Source organism: Boleophthalmus pectinirostris, unplaced genomic scaffold (assembly GCF_026225935.1).
Source record: "Boleophthalmus pectinirostris isolate CB_2022bp ecotype Guang Dong unplaced genomic scaffold, ASM2622593v1 HiC_scaffold_21, whole genome shotgun sequence".
In the NCBI taxonomy this organism is placed as follows: domain Eukaryota; kingdom Metazoa; phylum Chordata; class Actinopteri; order Gobiiformes; family Gobiidae; genus Boleophthalmus; species Boleophthalmus pectinirostris.
The window spans coordinates 728,001-747,677 of NW_026571175.1; the positions used below are offsets into that span (position 1 = coordinate 728,001).

A 19,677-nucleotide genomic window follows, 5' to 3' on the forward strand; every position below is an offset into this window, starting at 1 on the left:
CTATTATGGATTTGAACGGTCTGATGATTTGCAAAGTTAAAGCCAAATCTAAAATGTAAAACTTAACTTGAACTGAAAACTTACCAAAAACTAAAACTGAACCAGGTCTAAACCAGGACTAAACCAGGACTAAACCAGGACTAAACCAGGACTAAACCAGGACCAGGACTAAACCAGGTCTAAACCAGGACTAAACCAGGACTAAACCAGGACTAAACCAGGTCTAAACCAGGTCTAAACCAGGACTAAACCAGGTCTAAACCAGGTCTAAACCAGGACTAAACCAGGACTAAACCAGGGCAAGTGTGAGTGTTTTACTAAAGTATTTAGAGTATTTAGTGTAAGTTTGCATTCAGCATGGAGGAGGGAGGAGGGAGGAGTAAAAGAACAGGAGGGAGGGACGGTAGACACACAGAAGAGTAGGAAGAAATGAGGAGAAAGAGAGGGTGAATATAAAGGAGGTAAACACAGAAGAGAAGAAAGAGAGGGATATGAAAGAGGGAGAGAACGCGACGTGCTGCCAAAGAATGCAGCGCTGGCGTCGACCCAACACCAAAGGCATATGGACTCATGTACAGGCCAAAGCTAACATGGCTAAGGTGGCTAAAGCTAATGTGGCTAAAGCTAAGTGTGCAACGCTCTGCCACATCTGCCCCAGAGATCACCTGAGGTCACCAGAGATCACCTGAGGTCACCAGAGATCACCTGAGGTCACCTGAGGACACCAAAAGTCACCTGAGGTCACCTGAGGACACCAGAGATCACCTGAGGTCACCAGAGATCACCTGAGGTCACCAGAGATCACCTGAGATCACCTGAGGTCACCAGAGATCACCTGAGGTCACCAGAGATCACCTGAGGTCACCAGAGATCACCTGAGGTCACCTGAGGACACCAAAAGTCACCTGAGGTCACCTGAGGTCACCAGAGATCACCTGAGGTCACCAGAGATCACCTGAGGTCACCAGAGATCACCTCAGGTCACCAAAGATCACCTCAGGTCACCTGAGGACACCAAAAGTCACCTGAGGTCACCTGAGGACACTGGAAATCACCTGAGGTCACCTGAGGACACCGGAAGTCACGTGAGGTCACCTGAGGACACCAGAGATTACATCATCTCTGATCAGTTTGACTTAAAGACACTAAACTGACTCCTGCAAGGCCATAGAATTGTTTTGTTTCATTCACATGTGTTTGAGTGATCCTCTGTTATTAGTCTGTCTACAGCTCAGAATCACTTTGTGATGTCATGAAGTGGTAGTTTTCAAGTGAACAGCTCCTTTTACCTTTAGTTCAATAGAGATTGACATGATCCAGATGATTCTTGTGAAGGTGTGTGGAGTTTAAAAACACAGTGGAGCACTTTCTGTATTACCACATGATGACATCACAGGGTGGAACAGAGTGTTTTGTGTTTAAGAGAAGAACTCGGCCTAAATGTGCAGGGGTTGTGTGTTCAACACGTGTGAATGAAACAAAACACAACTGTTTGTGATGAGGAAACTGCAATAAAACCCAGAGAACAGTGTTTATATGGGCACTTTTATTGACTTCATTTGGTGGGATAAAACCTTTTGTAAATATGAATTATAGTTTTACACAAATCAAGAAGCAATTTGTTTAGAAAAGTTGAAAAATATGTTGGAAATGACAGGAGCTACTGTAGAGAGCTCGATTTTAGAGACACTGATGACATCACACTTGGAAAGTTCAGCACAATTTACACAAGAAACACATTTTTCTGATTCTTTAAAAATTATATATATATATATATATATATATATATATATATATATATATATATATATATATATATATATATATATAAAATTTAAAAAAGTGTTTTCAGTTTAGAATAATAAATGGCCAAACTGGGAAAAAAAATACTTTTTTCTCAAGATCTTCAAATTTCCACAGTGGGGCTTTAACCCTGTGTTTTGTCACATTTCATGAATCCTTCAGTCCTTGCGCCCCCTACTGGTGTTGTGGTGCATACTCTTTAAGTTAAGTTAAGGCTGTTTGGGCCAAAGCTGGCATTAGTGCTCCAGATGCCCTCCCTTGTTGTCGTGTTTGTTTATTTGATTGTTGTCTTGTTTTTGTTTAGTTTGAGACAAAGAGTCACTGAGACACTTGAGTTTAGGAAGAGACCGCTGTCACCATGGAAACAGACCAAACAAGGAGACGAGGAGGGGAAGCAAGTAGACAGAAAAGGTGGGAACTAGTCCACAAGGAAACAAGGGGATAGGAGACAAGAAGAGGAGACTAAACAAGGAATCAAGGAGAGGAGATGAGACAGGGACTTAGGAAACAAGAAGAGGAGACAGACCAAAGGACACTAAGAGACAAAAAAAGGGTATAAGGAGACAAGGGGGTATGGGAAGAGAGGAGATGAAAGACCAGGAAAGGAAGGGAGGAGAAGAGACAAGGAGCTAGGAGACAAGGAGAGAGGAGAGGAGACGAGAGACCAGGAAAGGAGGGGAGGGGATGAGGAGAGGAGATGAGGAGCTAGAAGACGAGGAGAGAGGAGACAGACCAAAGGAGACAAGGTATCAAGATGAGGAGACGAGAGACTAGAAAAGTAGATGATCAGTTAGGAGATGAGGAGATAGGACACAAGGAAAGGAAGAAAGTAAACAGAAAAGGTGGTCCATAAGGAAACAAGGGGGTAGGAAACGAGAGATAAGGATGCAGAGGAGAGAAGAGATGAGGAGGTAGGAAACAAGAAGAAGAGACAGACCAAGGAGACACAACTAAGGGGTAGCAGACAAGGAGGCAGGGGAGCAGACAAGAGACTAGAAAATGAGGGGGGATAAGGAGAGGAGACGAGGAATTAGGAGACAAGAAGAGAGGAGAGGAGACTGGGCAAGGAGTAGCAATCAAGAAGAGGAGATGAGCAGTTAGTAGACAAGGAGTTAGGAGAGAGGATAGGAGGCCAATCCTTCAGACAATGTTTTACAGTGTACCTACACGATAAATACACAAAAACATGACACAAAACTACACAACTGGACAAACCTGATGTGATGCGCAGGAGTTTCATTAGTGCGACGTACTCTGATAGTGCTGTGAGAGCGCACAGAAGGGGGAGTGACTGAGCATGGAGAGCAAAGTGAGGGGCGACTTAGAGCATCAAAACAAAAGTGAAATGGTTAAATGTTGTTTGAGTGAATACAGTGTTTTCTGAACGATCACGTATGATGATGATCTAAATACACAGGGTCCCAAAGAATGTCACATTATTTCACAGGACAATAATTTTGGCAATTCTTTTTGAAATAACCTCAAATTTTCACGGAATGTACAGAAACAGATGAAGATTTTATAATGAATGTTTTATTTTTGTTCTGTTTTCAGGTTGAGCCGTTCACTCCCAAACAGAAGTCATTTTGTGTCTTGGAATCTGGTCACACACTCGGCCAAGACTGTGCAGCTTCAATACAAAACTGGCAAACAAATTTGGACTTTTGTACCAAAAATGTGCAGAGTTTAGCTGCTTCTGCAGGGCTGAAGGATCTGGTAGACCAACATTAACATCCAAAGAGAAGGTTGAGTAAATTTGTGAAAAACTCTTGCAAAGCTCCAAGACGTCTGTAAGGAGAGCAAGTTTGGAAACTCAGATTCCTTAAATGACGGTTTGGTGTGACCAGATCCTTCAGCCCTGCAGAAGCAGCTGAACTCTTTACATTTTTGGCACCAAGTTCAAATTTGTTTGCCAGTTGGTGAAGTTTCTCCATGTTTTGTATTGAAGCTGCACAGTCTTAGGTGACTGTGTGAGAAGATTCCAAGACACAAAATGACTTCTCTTTGGGAGTGAAGGGCTCAACCTGAAAACAGAACAAAAATAAAACATTCAATACAAAATCTCCATTTGTTTCTATACATTCTGTGAAAATTTGAGGTTATTTCAACAAGAATTACCAAAATTATTGACCTGCAAATTCATGTCAGATTTTTTTGGGACCCTCTTATGTGACGTGTTACAGTTAAGGCTCCATAGTCAAATACCCTTTTAAAGTTCTGATTTAATAATCATATTTCGACTGCTGCCCCCGCGCCCCGGCCTCTGATGAGTAGAAGATGAAATGTTTTTGTGGGTGTATTTAACGGCGTCATATCGTGCCTGTGTGTGCTCTATAGCTCTGACCTCTGACCCCCGTGGATCATTCTGTTTTTCATTCAGAATTTGCACATTTTAAATCAATATTCATCTAACAGGACTTTATAAAAGAAACATGTGCGCTGACTTCCACATTAAAAAACTGTGGTGCTCAATGGGAGCTGATGTCGCCGTAAACATCATCACGACAACATGTACGAAGTGAAAATGAGGGTAGATCTGCAAAATGGAGTCTTGAAAATAAACAATTAAAGATGACTCAAACATGAATCACTCCAAATCCAACTTCAGAGGGTCAATGAGAAGAAACTACTAGAACATGGAGAAAGCTCTGAAAAGTCTAGTGTGCAGAATAGCTCTGATTGAGTTCATTTATTATTGCTCCTTTCACCAAAGCAGACCAAAGGCCAGGGAGAACTACAATATGAGTTTCTTTATTTGAAATCTGTGGTGAAATTTCAGGCTCTGGTTTGGTCAATATTTAGGCAAAGATTCAGGCTCCTGGTTCGTCCTCCATTTTGATTTTGACTTTAATAAAAATGTGTTTGTTGTGACTTCCTCGGGGACAACAGCTACCCCCTGTTCCTGTAGTAATGGTTAGTCTCTCGTCCCTGTCACCAGCAGGTTGTGGGTTAGAGTCCTTCTGTTTGTGTTGTTTCACAGAGTTACATCAGATTCATTTACATTTAACACAAGGGCAAACTGTACGGACGAGAACCAGGACTAAACTGGGACTAAACCAGGACCCAACCAGGACTAAACCAGACTGAACCGAGACTGAACCAGGGGCTGAACCAGGGGCTGAACCAAGGACTAAACCGGGACTAAACCGGGACTAAACCAGGACTGAACCGAGACTAAACCAGGACTGAACCGAGACTAAACCAGGACTAAACCAGGACTGAACCGAGACTAAACCAGGACTGAACTGAGACTAAACAGGACTAAACCAGGACTAAACCAGGACTGAACCGAGACTAAACAGGACTAAACCAGGACTGAACCGAGACTAAACAGGACTAAACCAGGACTGAACCGAGATTAAACCAGGACTAAACCAGGACTGAACTGAGACTAAACAGGACTAAACCAGGACTAAACCAGGACTGAACCGAGACTAAACCAGGACTGAACTGAGACTAAACAGGACTAAACCAGGACTGAACCGAGACTAAACAGGACTAAACCAGGACTGAACCGAGACTAAACCAGGACTAAACCAGGACTGAACCGAGACTGAATCGGGCTGAACGGGACTGAACCAGGGGCTGAACCAGGGACTAAAGCGGGACTAAAGCTGTAGTAAACCAGGACTAGAGCGGGACTAGAGCGGGACTAGAGCGGGACTAGAGCGGGACTAGAGCGGGACTAGAGCGGGACTAGAGCGGGACTAGAGCGGGACTAAAGCTGGAGTAAAGCTGGAGTAAAGCTGGAGTAAAGCTGGAGTAAAGCTGGACTAAAGCTGGACTAAAGCTGGACTAAAGCTGGACTAAAGCTGGACTAAAGCTGGACTAAAGCTGGACTAAAGCGGGACTGAGCCAGGTCTGAACCCGGGACACAGTCCTTGTGTTTCTGGCATGTCATTTGAGTTTCATTGTAATATTTTGATTGACAGAAGCTCATTAAAAAGCCTCTAATGACTTCAGTCTGACAAAGTGTCCCAAATATGAGCCAGAATTAAACTCTAATCCTTCATAATCCTGCACTCAGACCACAACCAGTCCTCGTTTGGACTGGGTTTGGTCCTGGTTCAGTCCTGGTTTAGTCCTGGTTCAGTCCTGGTTCAGTCCTCCTTTAGTCCTCCTTTGATCCTGCACTTTATTTGACTATGCATTTCCGTCGTTGCAGGTGTGACTCCCACTTGCTGCTGTAGTTCCAGTTCTTGGTGCCTTGCTCAAAGGCACATCAGATGATGAGAACCTTCAACCTGTGACCGCTGCTCTGTCAGGTTTGTCTTCTACCCTCACATTTATTCAGTCCTGTTTTAGACCTGGTTTGGTCCTGGTTCAGTCTCAGTATAAAACGGGACTAAACCGGGACTAAACCAGGACTAAACCAAGACTACTGGGTTAGACTTATTTCTGAGTGTGTTTGGTGAAAATGGAGTTAAACTGAGGCTTTTTGTTTTTCCTGTTTTTGATCAAACTCAAATGAGCTCAAAGACCGTGATGTTCTGCCCCCAGGACCAGACCGGGACTAAACCAGGACAAAACCAGGATTAAACCTGGACTAGACCAAGATTAGTCCTGGTTCAGTCCCGGTCTGGTCCTGGTTTAGTCCCGGAGTGTTCCAGACGACTAGAGGATGGAGGGATGAAGCGGTGAGACGAAAGACAAAAAAAAAAAGTGAATATATAATTCATGACAAAATGTATGTCCTCATGTCACACCAGGAAAGAGAGAGAGGGAGAGAAAGAGGGTAACAAATTAGGAGAGAGAAGGAGAGAAGGAAGGAAGGGTGAGGAGAGGAGAAGGGAGAGAAAGGAGAGAGGAGAACAAGGAAATAAGGGAAGAGAGGAGGAGACGAGGATACACTGGAGAGAGGGGGGGGGGGGGTTATACTGTCCTCACATGACTCTGAAAACGAGGGAGGGAGGAGGAGGAAGAGGAGAGGAAACAAGGAAAGGAAACAAGTACGGAGAAGAAGGGAATGAGTGAGAGGGGAATTGAGGGAAAAACAAGAAGAAGAAGAAGAGAGGATAAGGAGGCGGAGAAGAGAGTTGGAGGAGGAGAGGAGAGAAAAGAGGAGAGGAGGAAGAGAAGAGAAGGAGAGTAGAGGAGGAGGAGAGGCAGTGCTGAGGGCGTGTGCTTCTGTCTCTTTAAGCGTCTCATGTGATAGTGTACTGTATGTGCCGTGTGTCCTGGTCTGACCCCAGACCGAGGATCTCCTCTCTCCCTCTCTCTTTCTCTCTTTCTCTCTCTCTCTCTCTCTTTGTCTCTGTTTCTCTCTCTATATGTCTTCATCTCTTTCTCTGTCCTCTGCGTGTGTCTCTGTCCCTTTCCTGTCTGTGTGTCTCTCTCTCTCTCTGTGTGTGTCTCTGTGTGTGTGTGTCTCTCTGTTGTGTGTGTGTGTGTCTCTGTGTGTGTGTGTGTGTGTCTCTGTGTGTGTGTGTCTCTCTGTGTGTGTGTGTGTGTGTTCTCTGTGTGTCTCTGTGTGTGTGTGTGTGTGTCTGTGTGTGTGTGTGTGTCTCTGTGTGTGTGTGTCTGTCTCTGTGTCTCTGTGTCTCTCTCTGTGTGTTTGTGTGTGTGTCTCTGTGTGTGTGTGCGTGTGTGTGTGTGTCTGTCTCTGTGTGTGTGTGTGTGTGTGTGTGTATCTCTGTGTGTGTGTGTCTGTCTCTGTGTCTCTCTCTGTGTGTGTGTCTGTCTCTGTGTCACTCTCTCTCTCTGTGTGTGTCTCTGTCTCTGTGTGTGTGTGTGTCTCTGTGTCTCTCTCTCTGTGTGTGTGTGTGTGGTTGTAGTTGTGTGCAGTTGTACAGTAGTGTTTTGGTTTAGTTATTGTAGAGGTGTAGTGTCCTGGTTTGACCCTGGACTATCTGATTTCCCTTTGCTCTCCCTCCCGCTCTCTCTCTCCCTCTCTCTCTCTCTCTCTCTCTCTCTCTCTCTCTCTCTCTCTCTCTCTCTCTCTCTCTCTCTCTCTCTCTCTCTCTCTCTCTCTCTCTCTCTCTCTCTCTCTCTCTCTCTCTCTCTCTCTCTCTCTCTCTCTCTCTCTCTCTCTCTCTCTCTCTCTCTCTCTCTCTCTCTCTCTCTCTCTCTCTCTCTCTCTCTGTCTTCTCTCTCTCTCTCTTTGTGCAGTTGTGGTGTTGTGGTTGTAGCTGTGTGGGGTTGTGTTGTGCGGTGGAGTTGTGGTTGTAGTTGTGTGGTGTTGTGCGTTGGTGTTGTGTTGTGCGGTGGGGTTGTGGTTGTAGTTGTGTGGTGTTGTGTGGTTGTAGTTGTGCGGTGTTGTGTGGTTGTAGTTGTGTGGTGTTGTGCGTTGGTGTTGTGTTGTGCGGTGTGTTGTGGTTGTAGTTGTGCGGTGTTGTGTGGTTGTAGTTGTGTGGTGTTGTGCGGTGGAGTTGTGTTGTGCGGTGGGGTTGTGTTGTGTGTGCGGTGGGGTTGTGGTTGTAGTTGTGTGGTGTTGTGTTGTGCGGTGGGTTGTGTTGTAGTTGTGTGGTTTGTGTTGTGCGTTGTGGTTGTGTTGTGTTGTAGGTGGAGTTGTGTTGTGTGGGGTTGTGTTGTTTGTGTGGGTTGTGTGGTGTGGTGTGTGTGTTGGAGTTGTGTTGTGCGGTGGGTTGTGGTTGTAGTTGTGTGGTGTTGTGTTGTGCGGTGGAGTTGTGTTGTGCGGTGGGGTTGTGGTTGTAGTTGTGTGGTGTTGTGTTGTGCGGTGGGGTTGCGGTGCGGCGGTGTAACATGTTGTAATGTTGTAGCCGGTGGCGTGTCCTGATTTGACCCTGGAGGATCCTGGTTTCTGTCCTGACTCTTCGCTTCATGTCCTAAAAAGTTCAAAACTACATTTAAAAACACGACAAGTTTGATCTAATTTGACATAATGAAAAAGTTCTGTTTAAACAACTCTTATGCAACTGTAGTTTTAAGTGAAAACACCAGTGGAGCTACAACAGAGCCTCACGCACCAGACGCTTTTTCCTGCACAATCTAGGGTGAAAGTCACAAATCACAATTGTTCGAAGTTCGATTTCGATACTGAGGAATAGATTCAGGACTTTGCTTAAATCAATATCTAGTTTTAATATCAATTAGTATCTGATTTTTAATACTTTTGATAACCCTAATGCACCTCTACACTTTGAAACTGAACTTGGAACCTTTTTGCTGTGAGGCGGTTGTACTAAGCTGCATATTTGAGTCCCAGGTGCTGTAGGTTTCACATGCGGCGGCGGCGTGTAACGTAAACTGTGATGTGATTATCCTGAGGAGTTAGCGCCTGAGCTAGCGCCTGTGCTAGCATATATCTGTGAATGTGTGAAATATGAAACACGAGATGTGAGTCAAAGAAAGGAAATACACTCCTAACAGCTGAAAGGTTCTAATGAAGGGAACATGATCTAAACCAGGACAGTCGAGAATATCGAAAATCGAATCAATACTAAAACTAGTATCCAAAGAAGATGCACATTTTTAGCAGGTATCGATTCTAAGAAAAGTCCCACCAACAGAACAGAAATGAACCTTTCCTGAAGCTTTAGAATGATCTTGAGCTGTAGTAGCACATAGACTAATCTTCACTCATGGACACTCTGGAACCTCCCTGGACCATGAGGGATCACACACAACACCACGCGAGAACAGAAAAGAAAGTTCTACCATTTAAAGTGGAAAATCACTTTCTATTGTCATCGTGGTGTCAGAATCTGTACGGAGTATCGAGTCTATTCCTTAGTCTCCAAATTGAGTTTGAACAGCTGAAAGTTCATCTCAGGCTCTGTCTTGTTTAAATTCCACAATTTTAAAATAACTGTTGACTCCATAATTATTAATAAAATATGTTTATTTAGTAGAGTTTTCTACTTGATGTCCTCCCAAAGTCACTGTCCAAAACTGCCACTCGTCTCCTAGCTCTTCTTCTCCTCATCTCCTAGCTCCTCCTCTCGTCTCCTAGCTCTTCTTCTCCTCGTCTCCTAGCTCTTCTTCTCCTCGTCTCCTAGCTCTTCTTCTCCTCGTCGCCTAGCTCCTTCTCTCGTCTCCTAGCTCTTCTTCTCCTCGTCTCCTAGCTCTTCTTCTCCTCGTCTCCTAGCTCCTCCTCTCGTCTCCTAGCTCTTTTTCTCCTCGTCTCCTAGCTCTTCTTCTCCTCATCTCCTAGCTCCTCCTCTCGTCTCCTAGCTCTTCTTCTCCTCGTCTCCTAGCTCTTCTTCTCCTCGTCGCCTAGCTCCTTCTCTCGTCTCCTAGCTCTTCTTCTCCTCGTCCCCTAGCTCTTCTTCTCCTCGTCTCCTAGCTCTTCTTCTCCTCGTCTCCTAGCTCTTCTTCTCCTCGTCTCCTAGCTCCTCCTCTCGTCTCCTAGCTCTTTTTCTCCTCGTCTCCTAGCTCTTCTTCTCCTCATCTCCTAGCTCCTCCTCTCGTCTCCTAGCTCTTCTTCTCCTCATCTCCTAGCTCCTCCTCTCGTCTCCTAGCTCTTCTCCTCGTCTCCTAGCTCTTCTTCTCCTCATCTCCTAGTTCTTCTTCTCCTCGTCTCCTAACTCTTCTTCTCCTCTTCTCCAAACTCTTCTTCTCCTCGTCTCCTAGCTCTTCTTCTCCTCGTCTCCTAGCTCTTCTTCTCCTTGTCTCCTAGTTCTTCTTCTCCTCGTCTCCTAGCTCTTCTTCTCCTCGTCTCCTAGCTCTTCTTCTCCTTGTCTCCTAGTTCTTCTTCTCCTCGTCTCCTAGCTCTTCTTCTCCTTGTCTCCTAACTCTTCTTCTCCTCGTCTCCTAGCTCTTCTTCTCCTTGTCTCCTAGTTCTTCTTCTCCTCGTCTCCTAGCTCCTCCTCTCGTCTCCTAGCTCTTCTTCTCCTCGTCTCCTAGCTCTTCTTCTCCTCATCTCCTAGCTCTTCTTCTTCTCGTCTCCTAGCTCCTCCTCTCCTCTCTTAGCTCTTCTTCTCCTCGTCTCCTAACTCTTCTTCTCCTCGTCTCCTAACTCTTCTTCTCCTCGTCTCCTAACTCTTCTTCTCCTCGTCTCCTAGCTCCTCCTCTCGTGTCCTAGCTCCTCCTCTCGCCTCCTAGCTCCTCCTCTCGTCTGCTACCTTCTCTTCTCATCTCCTAGCTCCTCCTCCCCTCTCTTCCTCGTGGCAGAGTAGTTAGCCCCTCGTAGTCGTCGTCGTGTTCTTCCCATTTCCTAATTAGCGGCGACGGAGCCTGTTACCGCGGCGACAGCAGAGGGGCAACTGTTGCTATGGAGACTCAGCATCCGCACGGAAACAAGGAAAGGAGACGAGGAGAGGAGGAAGGAGAGAGGAAACGAGAGAAGGAGCAAAAGAATTAATTTGAATGTTTCTGTGTTAATAAAAAAAATAATAATAATAATAATAATCTGCACAGGGAGAACAAGCAAACTGTGACGATATCTCTGTACTCCCGGGAATCGAACCCCAGACCATCTCACTGTGGGGCAAAGTTTAGCCGACTAAAATGGCTACACTTTGGTCCTGGTTTAGGTCTGATCTAGACTTGGTTTGATCCCGTTTAATCCTGGTTTAGTCCTGGTCTAGTCCCAGTTTAGTTCTGATTTAGTCCTGGTTTAGTTCTGATGTAGACTTGGTTTAGTCCTGTTCAAAAACTGGATTTCAGAACAGTTAAATAGATTTCATCAGAAGATAGTTTTGTTTTTTGAAGAAAAATACAAAATTCTGAACCTCAAATTCATCAAAGTGACAGAAATCTTGAGTTTTGTTTTAGGTTTGTAGATTTTTTTGGCTAATCGCTGTGGAGACAGTTTGACCGCTGCTTTTGCTCATTAGTCCCAGACTCCAGCCGCTCGACAAATCACAAAATAAATTAAAAAATCACTCAAGGTTTGGTCAAGTCTGCCTAGCAACTAAACCAGGACTTAACCAGGTCTGGACCAGGACTGAACTAGGTCTGAATTTGGACTAAACCAGGACTAAACCAGAAACAAAGGAATGACAAAAATAAAAGTTAGATTTTAAATAATAGTTGCACCTTTTCTGTCTCAGTCTGTCGGGTTTTTAATTGGATCTTTTTTTTCACAAACTCGACCTGAACTCCCAAAAAAAAAAAAAAAAACAGGATCTCAAATCTGTGAAAACCTGATTCTAAATTGGCTCAAAGTCACTTGTTCATATAATTGGTGTCAGAGTGGTTATCGTGTCTCCTCTAACTGAACCAGGACTAAACTAGGTCTAAACCAGGACTAAACCAGGACTAAACCAGGACTGAACCAGGACTAAATCGGGACTGAACCAGGACTAAACCAGGACTAAACCAGAACTGAACCAGGACTAAACCAGGACTGAACCAGGACTAGACCAGGACTAGACCAGGACTGAACCAGAACTAAACCAGGTCTAGACCAGGACTGAACCAGGACTAGACCAGGACTAGACCAGGACTGAACCAGAACTAAACCAGGTCTAAACCAGGACTGAACCAGGACTAGACCAGGACTGAACCAGGACTGAACCAGGACTGAACCAGGACTAGACCAGGACTGAACCAGGACTGAACCAGAACTAAACCAGAACTAAACCAGGACTGAACCAGGACTAGACCAGGACTGAACCAGAACTAAACCAGGTCTAAACCAGAACTAAACCAGAACTAAACCAGGACTGAACCAGGACTGAACCAGACTGAACCAGGACTGAACCAGGACTGAACCAGGACTGAACCAGGACTGAACCAGGACTGAAGTGTGCATGTCCACCGTGTGTTAGTGTAGCAGAGTGGTTATCCTCTTCGTGTCCTGTGTCTGTATCCTAACTCCTCAGTGGCGTCCTTGTTTCCTTGCCTCCTTGGGTACTTGGTCGGTCACTTTCTCGAGTCTTTGTCCTAAATTTAGACTAAACGTTTGTGGCTCTGATTCTTCGCCCAGAGGAGAGCCAAAAGCAGGCGGACGTTTTCACTCATTTCATTTGGAAAAGCATCAGAAAGTAATGAACTTTTACAGAGAGAAAATGCACTGGGTCAATGCACGAGACCAGGACTAGACCAGGGTCTAAACCAGGACTAAACCAGGACTAGACCAGGTCTAGACCAGGTCTAAACCAGGACTAGACCAGGTCTAAACCAGGACTAGACCAGGACTAGACCAGGACTAGACCAGGTCTAAACCAGGACTAGACCAGGACTAGACCAGGTCTAAACCAGGACTAGACCAGGACTAGACCAGGACTAAACCGGGTCTAAACCAGGACTAAACCAGGTCTAAATCAGGTCTAAACCAGGACTGAACCAGGACTGAACCAGGACTAAACCAGGACTAAACCAGGACTAAACCAGGTCTAAACCAGGTCTAAACCAGGATTAAACCAGGACTAGACCAGGACTGAACCAGGACTAGACCAGGACTAAACCAGGTCTAAACCAGGTCTAAACCAGGACTAGACCAGGACTAAACCAGGTCTAAACCAGGTCTAAACCAGGATTAAACCAGGTCTAAACCAGGATTAAACCAGGATTAAACCAGGACTAAACCAGGACTAAACCAGGACTAAACCAGGTCTAAACCAGGACTAGACCAGGTCTAAACCAGGTCTAAACCAGGATTAAACCAGGTCTAAAACAGGACAAAACATAGACTGAACCAGGACTAAACCAGGACTAAACCAGGACTAAACCAGGACTAAACCAGGACTAAACCAGGTCTAAACCAGGTCTAAACCAGGATTAAACCAGGACTAGACCAGGACTAAACCAGGACTGAACCAGGACTGAACCAGGACTAAACCAGGACTAAACCAGGACTAAACCAGGTCTAAACCAGGTCTAAACCAGGATTAAACCAGGACTAGACCAGGACTAAACCAGGACTGAACCAGGACTGAACCAGGACTGAACCAGGACTAAACCAGGACTAAACCAGGACTAAACCAGGTCTAAACCAGGTCTAAACCAGGATTAAACCAGGATTAAACCAGGACTAGACCAGGACTAAACCAGGACTGAACCAGGACTGAACCAGGACTAGACCAGGACTAAACCAGGTCTAAACCAGGTCTAAACCAGGACTAGACCAGGACTAGACCAGGTCTAAACCAGGTCTAAACCAGGTCTAAACCAGGTCTAAACCAGGATTAAACCAGGATTAAACCAGGATTAAACCAGGACTAAACCAGGACTAAACCAGGACTAAACCAGGTCTAAACCAGGACTAGACCAGGTCTAAACCAGGTCTAAACCAGGATTAAACCAGGTCTAAAACAGGACAAAACATAGGCTGAACCAGGACTGGACCAGGACTAAACATGGACTAAAACAGGGACTGAACCAGGAGTCAGATCAACTCAGGACTTAACATGGACTCAAAATGGACTAAACATGAGTGACATAAGCTTGTGGGCGGAGCCTTGTACAGGTTCGTACTGCCAACCATAAGGAGAGTTTGAAAAGGACCCAGGAGAGATCTCTAGATTACTGAAACATGCATGGATGAGTGTAAAACCTCTTCAGGATGTTTGTGATGAGGGAACATTGTTCTGAGAGTGTGCAGAATATCCCTCTTTAAGTTGAAATCAAATGTAATATTGTGTTGTGTTTGTCAGCTCGGTGACCTCTGTGACCTCTCTGAAGTTTGCATTTTATCTTTCCTTTTAAACACTTTTTGAATCTCTTTTTTCCGCGTTTTTGTTTGTTGCCGTCGGTTACCTGGTCCTGCATTAGGAGTTTAGCGTCGCGGCTGTCATTGGACGTCATGTTTCCTTTGTGTTTTTACCGAGGTGAAAAAGTCTCGTCACAAATGGCTCTGATCTCTGCGATTGTTTTTCAGAGACAGACGCTGCTGAGATGCTTTCATGGAGGAGAATTTGAGATTGTTCAAACTGTGTGTGGCTAAAATCTGTTCATATTTCACCATTTGCTTTTGATAAATTGATTGATAAAGCTAAATGTCCCTATGTGTCAGATGCCCTCCCTGAGTTAAAAACAAACATTTCAAACTCAATTTCAATACAAACGGATAGACTCGATACTCGATATTCAATACCGATTCCAATACTGCAATGATAATAATAAAAAACACTTAGTAGAATGTGATGTTCATGTTTTTCTGTGCTCTTATATGTGTGTAGTCCCTCCCTGTTCAGGAAAGGTTCATTTCTTTCCTGGGAATGGGACTTGTTAGTATTGATATCTGCTCACACATAATCACACATTTCTGTCTTGTCTTGCAGCCGGTGATGCTGCTCTACGCTGCGTTTGGAAGCTGACCCCAGTGCTCCCGTCTGCTCCTCCGAACCAGTGCCCGAAACCAGCCCTAAATAAGCCAAAAAAACACCACACCTTCACCAGCACAAACCCACAAGCCAGCAGAACCATGTCCTGTCGCCGCAAGAACAGCAACCCATGCATGGTCCGAACGCCCGAGAACCAGGAGAACCAGGAGAACCCGGAGAATCAGGAGAACCCGGAGAATCAGGAGAACCCGGAGAACCTGGAGGACTCTGAGAGCCAGGAGAATCAGGAAAATCAGGAAAACCAGGAGAATCAGGAGAACCAAGAGAACCAGGAGCAGAGCGCAGAGGAGAGCATGGACCTCCAAATGGATCAGGATTTATCCGAGAAAGAACAGTCTGAAAACTCTGACTGTGATGAGAAAAATGTCAGGAAACCGGAAGAGGACAAAATGGAGGACAACAAACAAAATGGCGACCAGCTTTTGAGTAAGGAAGAGGAGGGAGAGAACCAGGCTACAGATGCTGTCAAAACTCAAACGAAAGAGTTTGAATGTAAGTACTGCTCGTTCACGACACTAAACCTGACGGACTTTAAGGAGCATGTGGACTCCAGTCACCCGGGGGTCATCCTGAATCCCGTCTATCTGTGCGTCGCCTGTAACTTCAGAACCAGAAAGTTTGATTCTCTGACAGAGCACAACGAGGAAGCACACCCCGGCGACGCCAACTTTAAGTACCGCAGGGTGAGCGAGGATGGACACGTGCTTCTGGAGCAGACTATCGAGGAGAGTGAGGATGTATCAGCTGAGGGCGGGAGCATCTCCACCACAGTGATGAGCCCGGACACTCTGCTAAATACTGTCGACGCTAATGACTCTAATGACACTAATGATGCTAAAGGACCCTCGGAGCAGATCCGCGCGGTCAGTATAAACGGGACCGTGATCATCCCGGAGCCGAACATACTGCAGGACACGTCGCACGTTTCTCCAATGCTCCAGCGACCTCCAAACTTCAGCAGTGTTCCTCAGATCGCTGTTCCTCTGAACACATCCAAGTACAACCCCTCGCTGGATGACAACATGACGCTCATTGCTTCCTTCAACAGGTTCCCGTACCCGACGCATGCAGAGCTGTCATGGCTGACGGCGGCATCCAAACATCCCGAGGAGCAGATCAAAGTGTGGTTCACCACGCAGCGTCTGAAGCAGGGCATCACGTGGTCTCCAGAGGAGGTGGAAGAGGCACGAAAGAAGATGTTCAACGGGTCCATCCCTCCGAACCACAACACTTTCACCGTTCTGCCCACAAGTCCAGTTGCCAAGGCAATGGTGCACAACAGCCCCGTCACCAAGGCAACAGTCCACACGACCACCGTGGAGCCACAGAGGAACGGAACGTCCATCAGCTCTGTGTCCAACTCTGTGTCAAATGGACTCAAGCGGATCCTCAACGCACCGGCTTTCGGCCCGGACGCCAAACGGCCCGTCATGGCCGTGGCACCGAACCCTGGAGAGAAAGGAATCATGGCCCCGCCCCCTCTGCCCCCACCGCTGCAAAAACCCTTCGACGCCAAACGAGCTAATGCTAATGAAATCAAACGCCCCGTGCCTTTACTGCAGCCGCCGCCGAATCCACAGAAAAACAAAATGGTGCCCAATGTTCCGAACAACTCCAAAATGAAGCCGCTGGTGTCGATGCCATCCATCGTGTTTCCGGAGTCTCTGACGCGGCCGATGATAGCCCCACCCCCCATATTTGCCCCGCCCTTTAAAAGCAGCATCCTAGTCCCGAGGACGGCCAAGGAGAAGGCTCAGATTTCTTTACCCAATGGTATACTAACGAACTCTGCACCGCTAATCCCACCGCAGATACGGCGCCCAGCCATTATCCAATCGATCCGAGGAAATCCGAACATGCCACAGAGCTTCGGCGGACTGGAGGGGGTGCCGCTGAGCGAGCAGAACGGAGGAGACGTGAATAATGCAAGCTTTAATGGGGCGTGGCCCGAGCCAGGTCCTCAGAGTAACGGACATTTGGAGGACGCTAAGAACGATCTGCAGAAGGCCAGCGTCCTCACACAGTTCCCGCTCCTGGAGCGGATGAAGGGGAAGAGCTCCGAGCAGCTCAAGGTACTGGAGGAGAACTTCCTGAGGAACAGTTTTCCATCTCATGGCGAGGCAGAGGCGCTGGCAGTCGCGACGCGTCTGTCTCTGCAGGAGGTGGAGAGCTGGTTTGGAGAGCGTCGAGCTCTCAGAGATAACCTCGAGCAGGCTCTTCTCAACTCTATGGGGACCAAACGCCATGGCAACGGGAGCAACGGGAGCGTGCACGGAGCCGCGGACAAGCACAACGGGCTTAAGGCGGGAGGGCATCTGGGCTACACGCTCAACAGAGGTGAGTGTTCCTCTGACAAACCTGTTCTAATGTGTAAGAAACACACACTCTTTGTGTCTGAGTCTGCAGACTTAGTCTCATACAACTGTCATCAGGAGGTAGATAAAGCTCTTCTGTGTTTTTAAAGTCTATTCACCTTAAATTGTCTCTGTCTTTAGTCCCGGAGGAGTTTGTGTCGAGGTGGTCATTCGCAGACGACCTGAGCCAGCGCTGGTTCAACGGTAAAACAGGAAGTGTGCTGCCCAGCTCTGATCTGATTGGCCCGCGCTGCCAGGACCTGACCAATGGGAGTAACGGAAGAGCACAGGAGGCGGAGCTAAACTGGTTCAACAAAAACCTGAGCGCTCCACAACATGACCTCCTCAGGTGACCTCCCTCTCTCCAGTCTCCTCCCCCTCTCCTCAGACCCCTCCCCTCTCCCCAGACCCCTCCCCCTCTCCCCAGACTCCTCTCCCTTTCTCCTCAGACTCCTCCCCCTCTCCCCAGACTCTTCCTCCTCTCCCCAGACCCCTCCCCCTCGCTCCAGTCTCCTCCCCACAGTAACTTGACAAAGCTGATGTGATGTGCAGTAGTTTCATTAACAAGACGCACTCTGATTGTGTTGTGATAGTGCTCTGAAGGGGGAGTGACTTAGTGCTGAGAGCAAAGGGAGGGGAGACTCAGAGCGTTAAACCAAAAGTGAATCATGTTAATCCTTTTGGTGAATTTATCATTTTCAGTGAAATGTGATCTACAGATGTGACGTGTTACAGTGGAGGTACAATTTCTTTAAACATCTTCAAACTTACATTTGAGATGAAGCCCACACATTCTGCATAAAAGTGCATCAAACTTGAGACTTGGAAATAACTCCTCTTGTAACGAGAGCGAAATGATCGTTTGATTGGAGTGTTTTAATTGAGTGTAATTCTCAGTTTGAATGTGGACTCCGCCTCCTTCAGCTGCAGTCTGATTTAAGCACCTCTCAGAACTGTAATTATGAAAATGATTTAAACAAGTGTGTGACTGACAGCCTCACTGCAAACGCCAAACACCAGCCAAACACCAGCCCGATCGGAGCCAGATCTTAGCCTGAATGTGTAAAAAATCATTCAAAAACAGACGCATTTTACTTTTATGAAAATTAGCCGTCAACCAAAACACCAGCAGCTGTGGAGGAAGAAACGGCCCTGGTTTCGTTTAATCCACATTTAGTCCTGGTTCAGTCCTGGTTCAGTCCTGGTTCAGTCCTGGTTTAGTCCTGGTTCAGTCCTGGTTCAGTCCTGGTTCAGTCCTGGTTTAGTCCTGGTTCAGTCCTGGTTCAGTCCTGGTTCAGTCCTGGTTCAGTCCTGGTTTAGTCCTGGTTATCCCTTTCAGACCTAAGGGGTCATTTTAGTACATTTTACTTTTTTTTTTTCTTAATTTTGCTCTCCCCCTTTCCCCCCCTAATGAAATGTTCTATTCACACTCTTTTATACAAAACACACAGCAAACATCAGCAACTTTTTGGGCATAAAAAATGCTTAATTTAGGCCTTAGCTACAAAAGTGCAAAGTCTGTACGTAAACTAAAAATCTCCTTATTGCCTCAAAGCAAAACAAAAAAAGTGCAATGTCCTCATGACTTTCCTGGTGTCAGTCATGGAAACAGCTGGTGTCAGGTCCAGGGCTCAGAGCCACATCACTTCCTGCATTTCCATGGGGTTTATTACATTTGGATTTGGACATTTGGACTGAAATAAACCTGATTTGAGAAATAATAAAATAATAAATAGTAATTTGAGAAATAACTGCACTTAGAGCGGCTTTTTCAATTGTTACAAACACAGATGCTCAGAACATCGACCATTTTGACTCGCTACACTCTTCGGCCAAGTTTGGCCCAATCAGAATGGACGGAGCGCATGAGTTTGGTGGAAAACAAAGTTCCTATTAGACACTTGTTTTCACTACATTATCAGGCAGCGTGTGATGGAGGATAATGCCAGAAATATGCTCGGAATGCCACAACTGTCAGCTTTTCAAGGGAAAAAAGTAATTTTCTATATTTTATGGTTGGAAAGTTCTGTGTGATTATATAAAACATATTCCAGGTATCGTACACAATACTGTCGGGCTGGAAGGGTTAAACCAAGTTCACTCCTGGTTCAGTTCTGTTTTAGTTCTGTTTTATTTCTCTTTTGGTCCTGTTTCTGGCCTGCTTTTGTTCTAGTATAGTTCTGATTTAGTCCTGGTCTAGTGCTGGTCTAACTCTGGCCTCTTTGCAGATATCGCCAGCCCTCTTTGGACCTGCAGACCGGGGGAGTGTTCGGGAGGTGGATGGACCGAAGACACGACTTGAGTGAAGAGTCCAGCGGCTAAGGTCAGGA

General features: G+C 46.1%; 1 protein-coding gene across 3 annotated transcripts in view; it reads left to right on the top strand.

Moving 5' to 3' along the window:
* LOC110156514 (zinc fingers and homeoboxes protein 2) overlaps positions 1 to 19,677 on the top strand; it is a 44,110-nt gene that overhangs the window by 16,645 nt on the left and 7,788 nt on the right. For 2 of the 3 annotated variants that reach the window (XM_055156996.1, XM_055156998.1), the window contains 4 exons: positions 5,969 to 6,068; positions 14,931 to 17,330; positions 17,489 to 17,696; positions 19,576 to 19,670. In XM_055156996.1, coding sequence (XP_055012971.1) covers positions 15,074 to 17,330; positions 17,489 to 17,696; positions 19,576 to 19,669 — 2,559 coding nt within the window. In that variant the 5' untranslated portion in view covers positions 5,969 to 6,068; positions 14,931 to 15,073 and the 3' untranslated portion in view covers position 19,670. Of the gene's footprint in view, positions 1 to 658; positions 1,091 to 5,968; positions 6,069 to 14,930; positions 17,331 to 17,488; positions 17,697 to 19,575; positions 19,671 to 19,677 lie in introns of all 3 variants that reach the window. The other variant, XM_055156997.1, reaches the window with a different exon arrangement.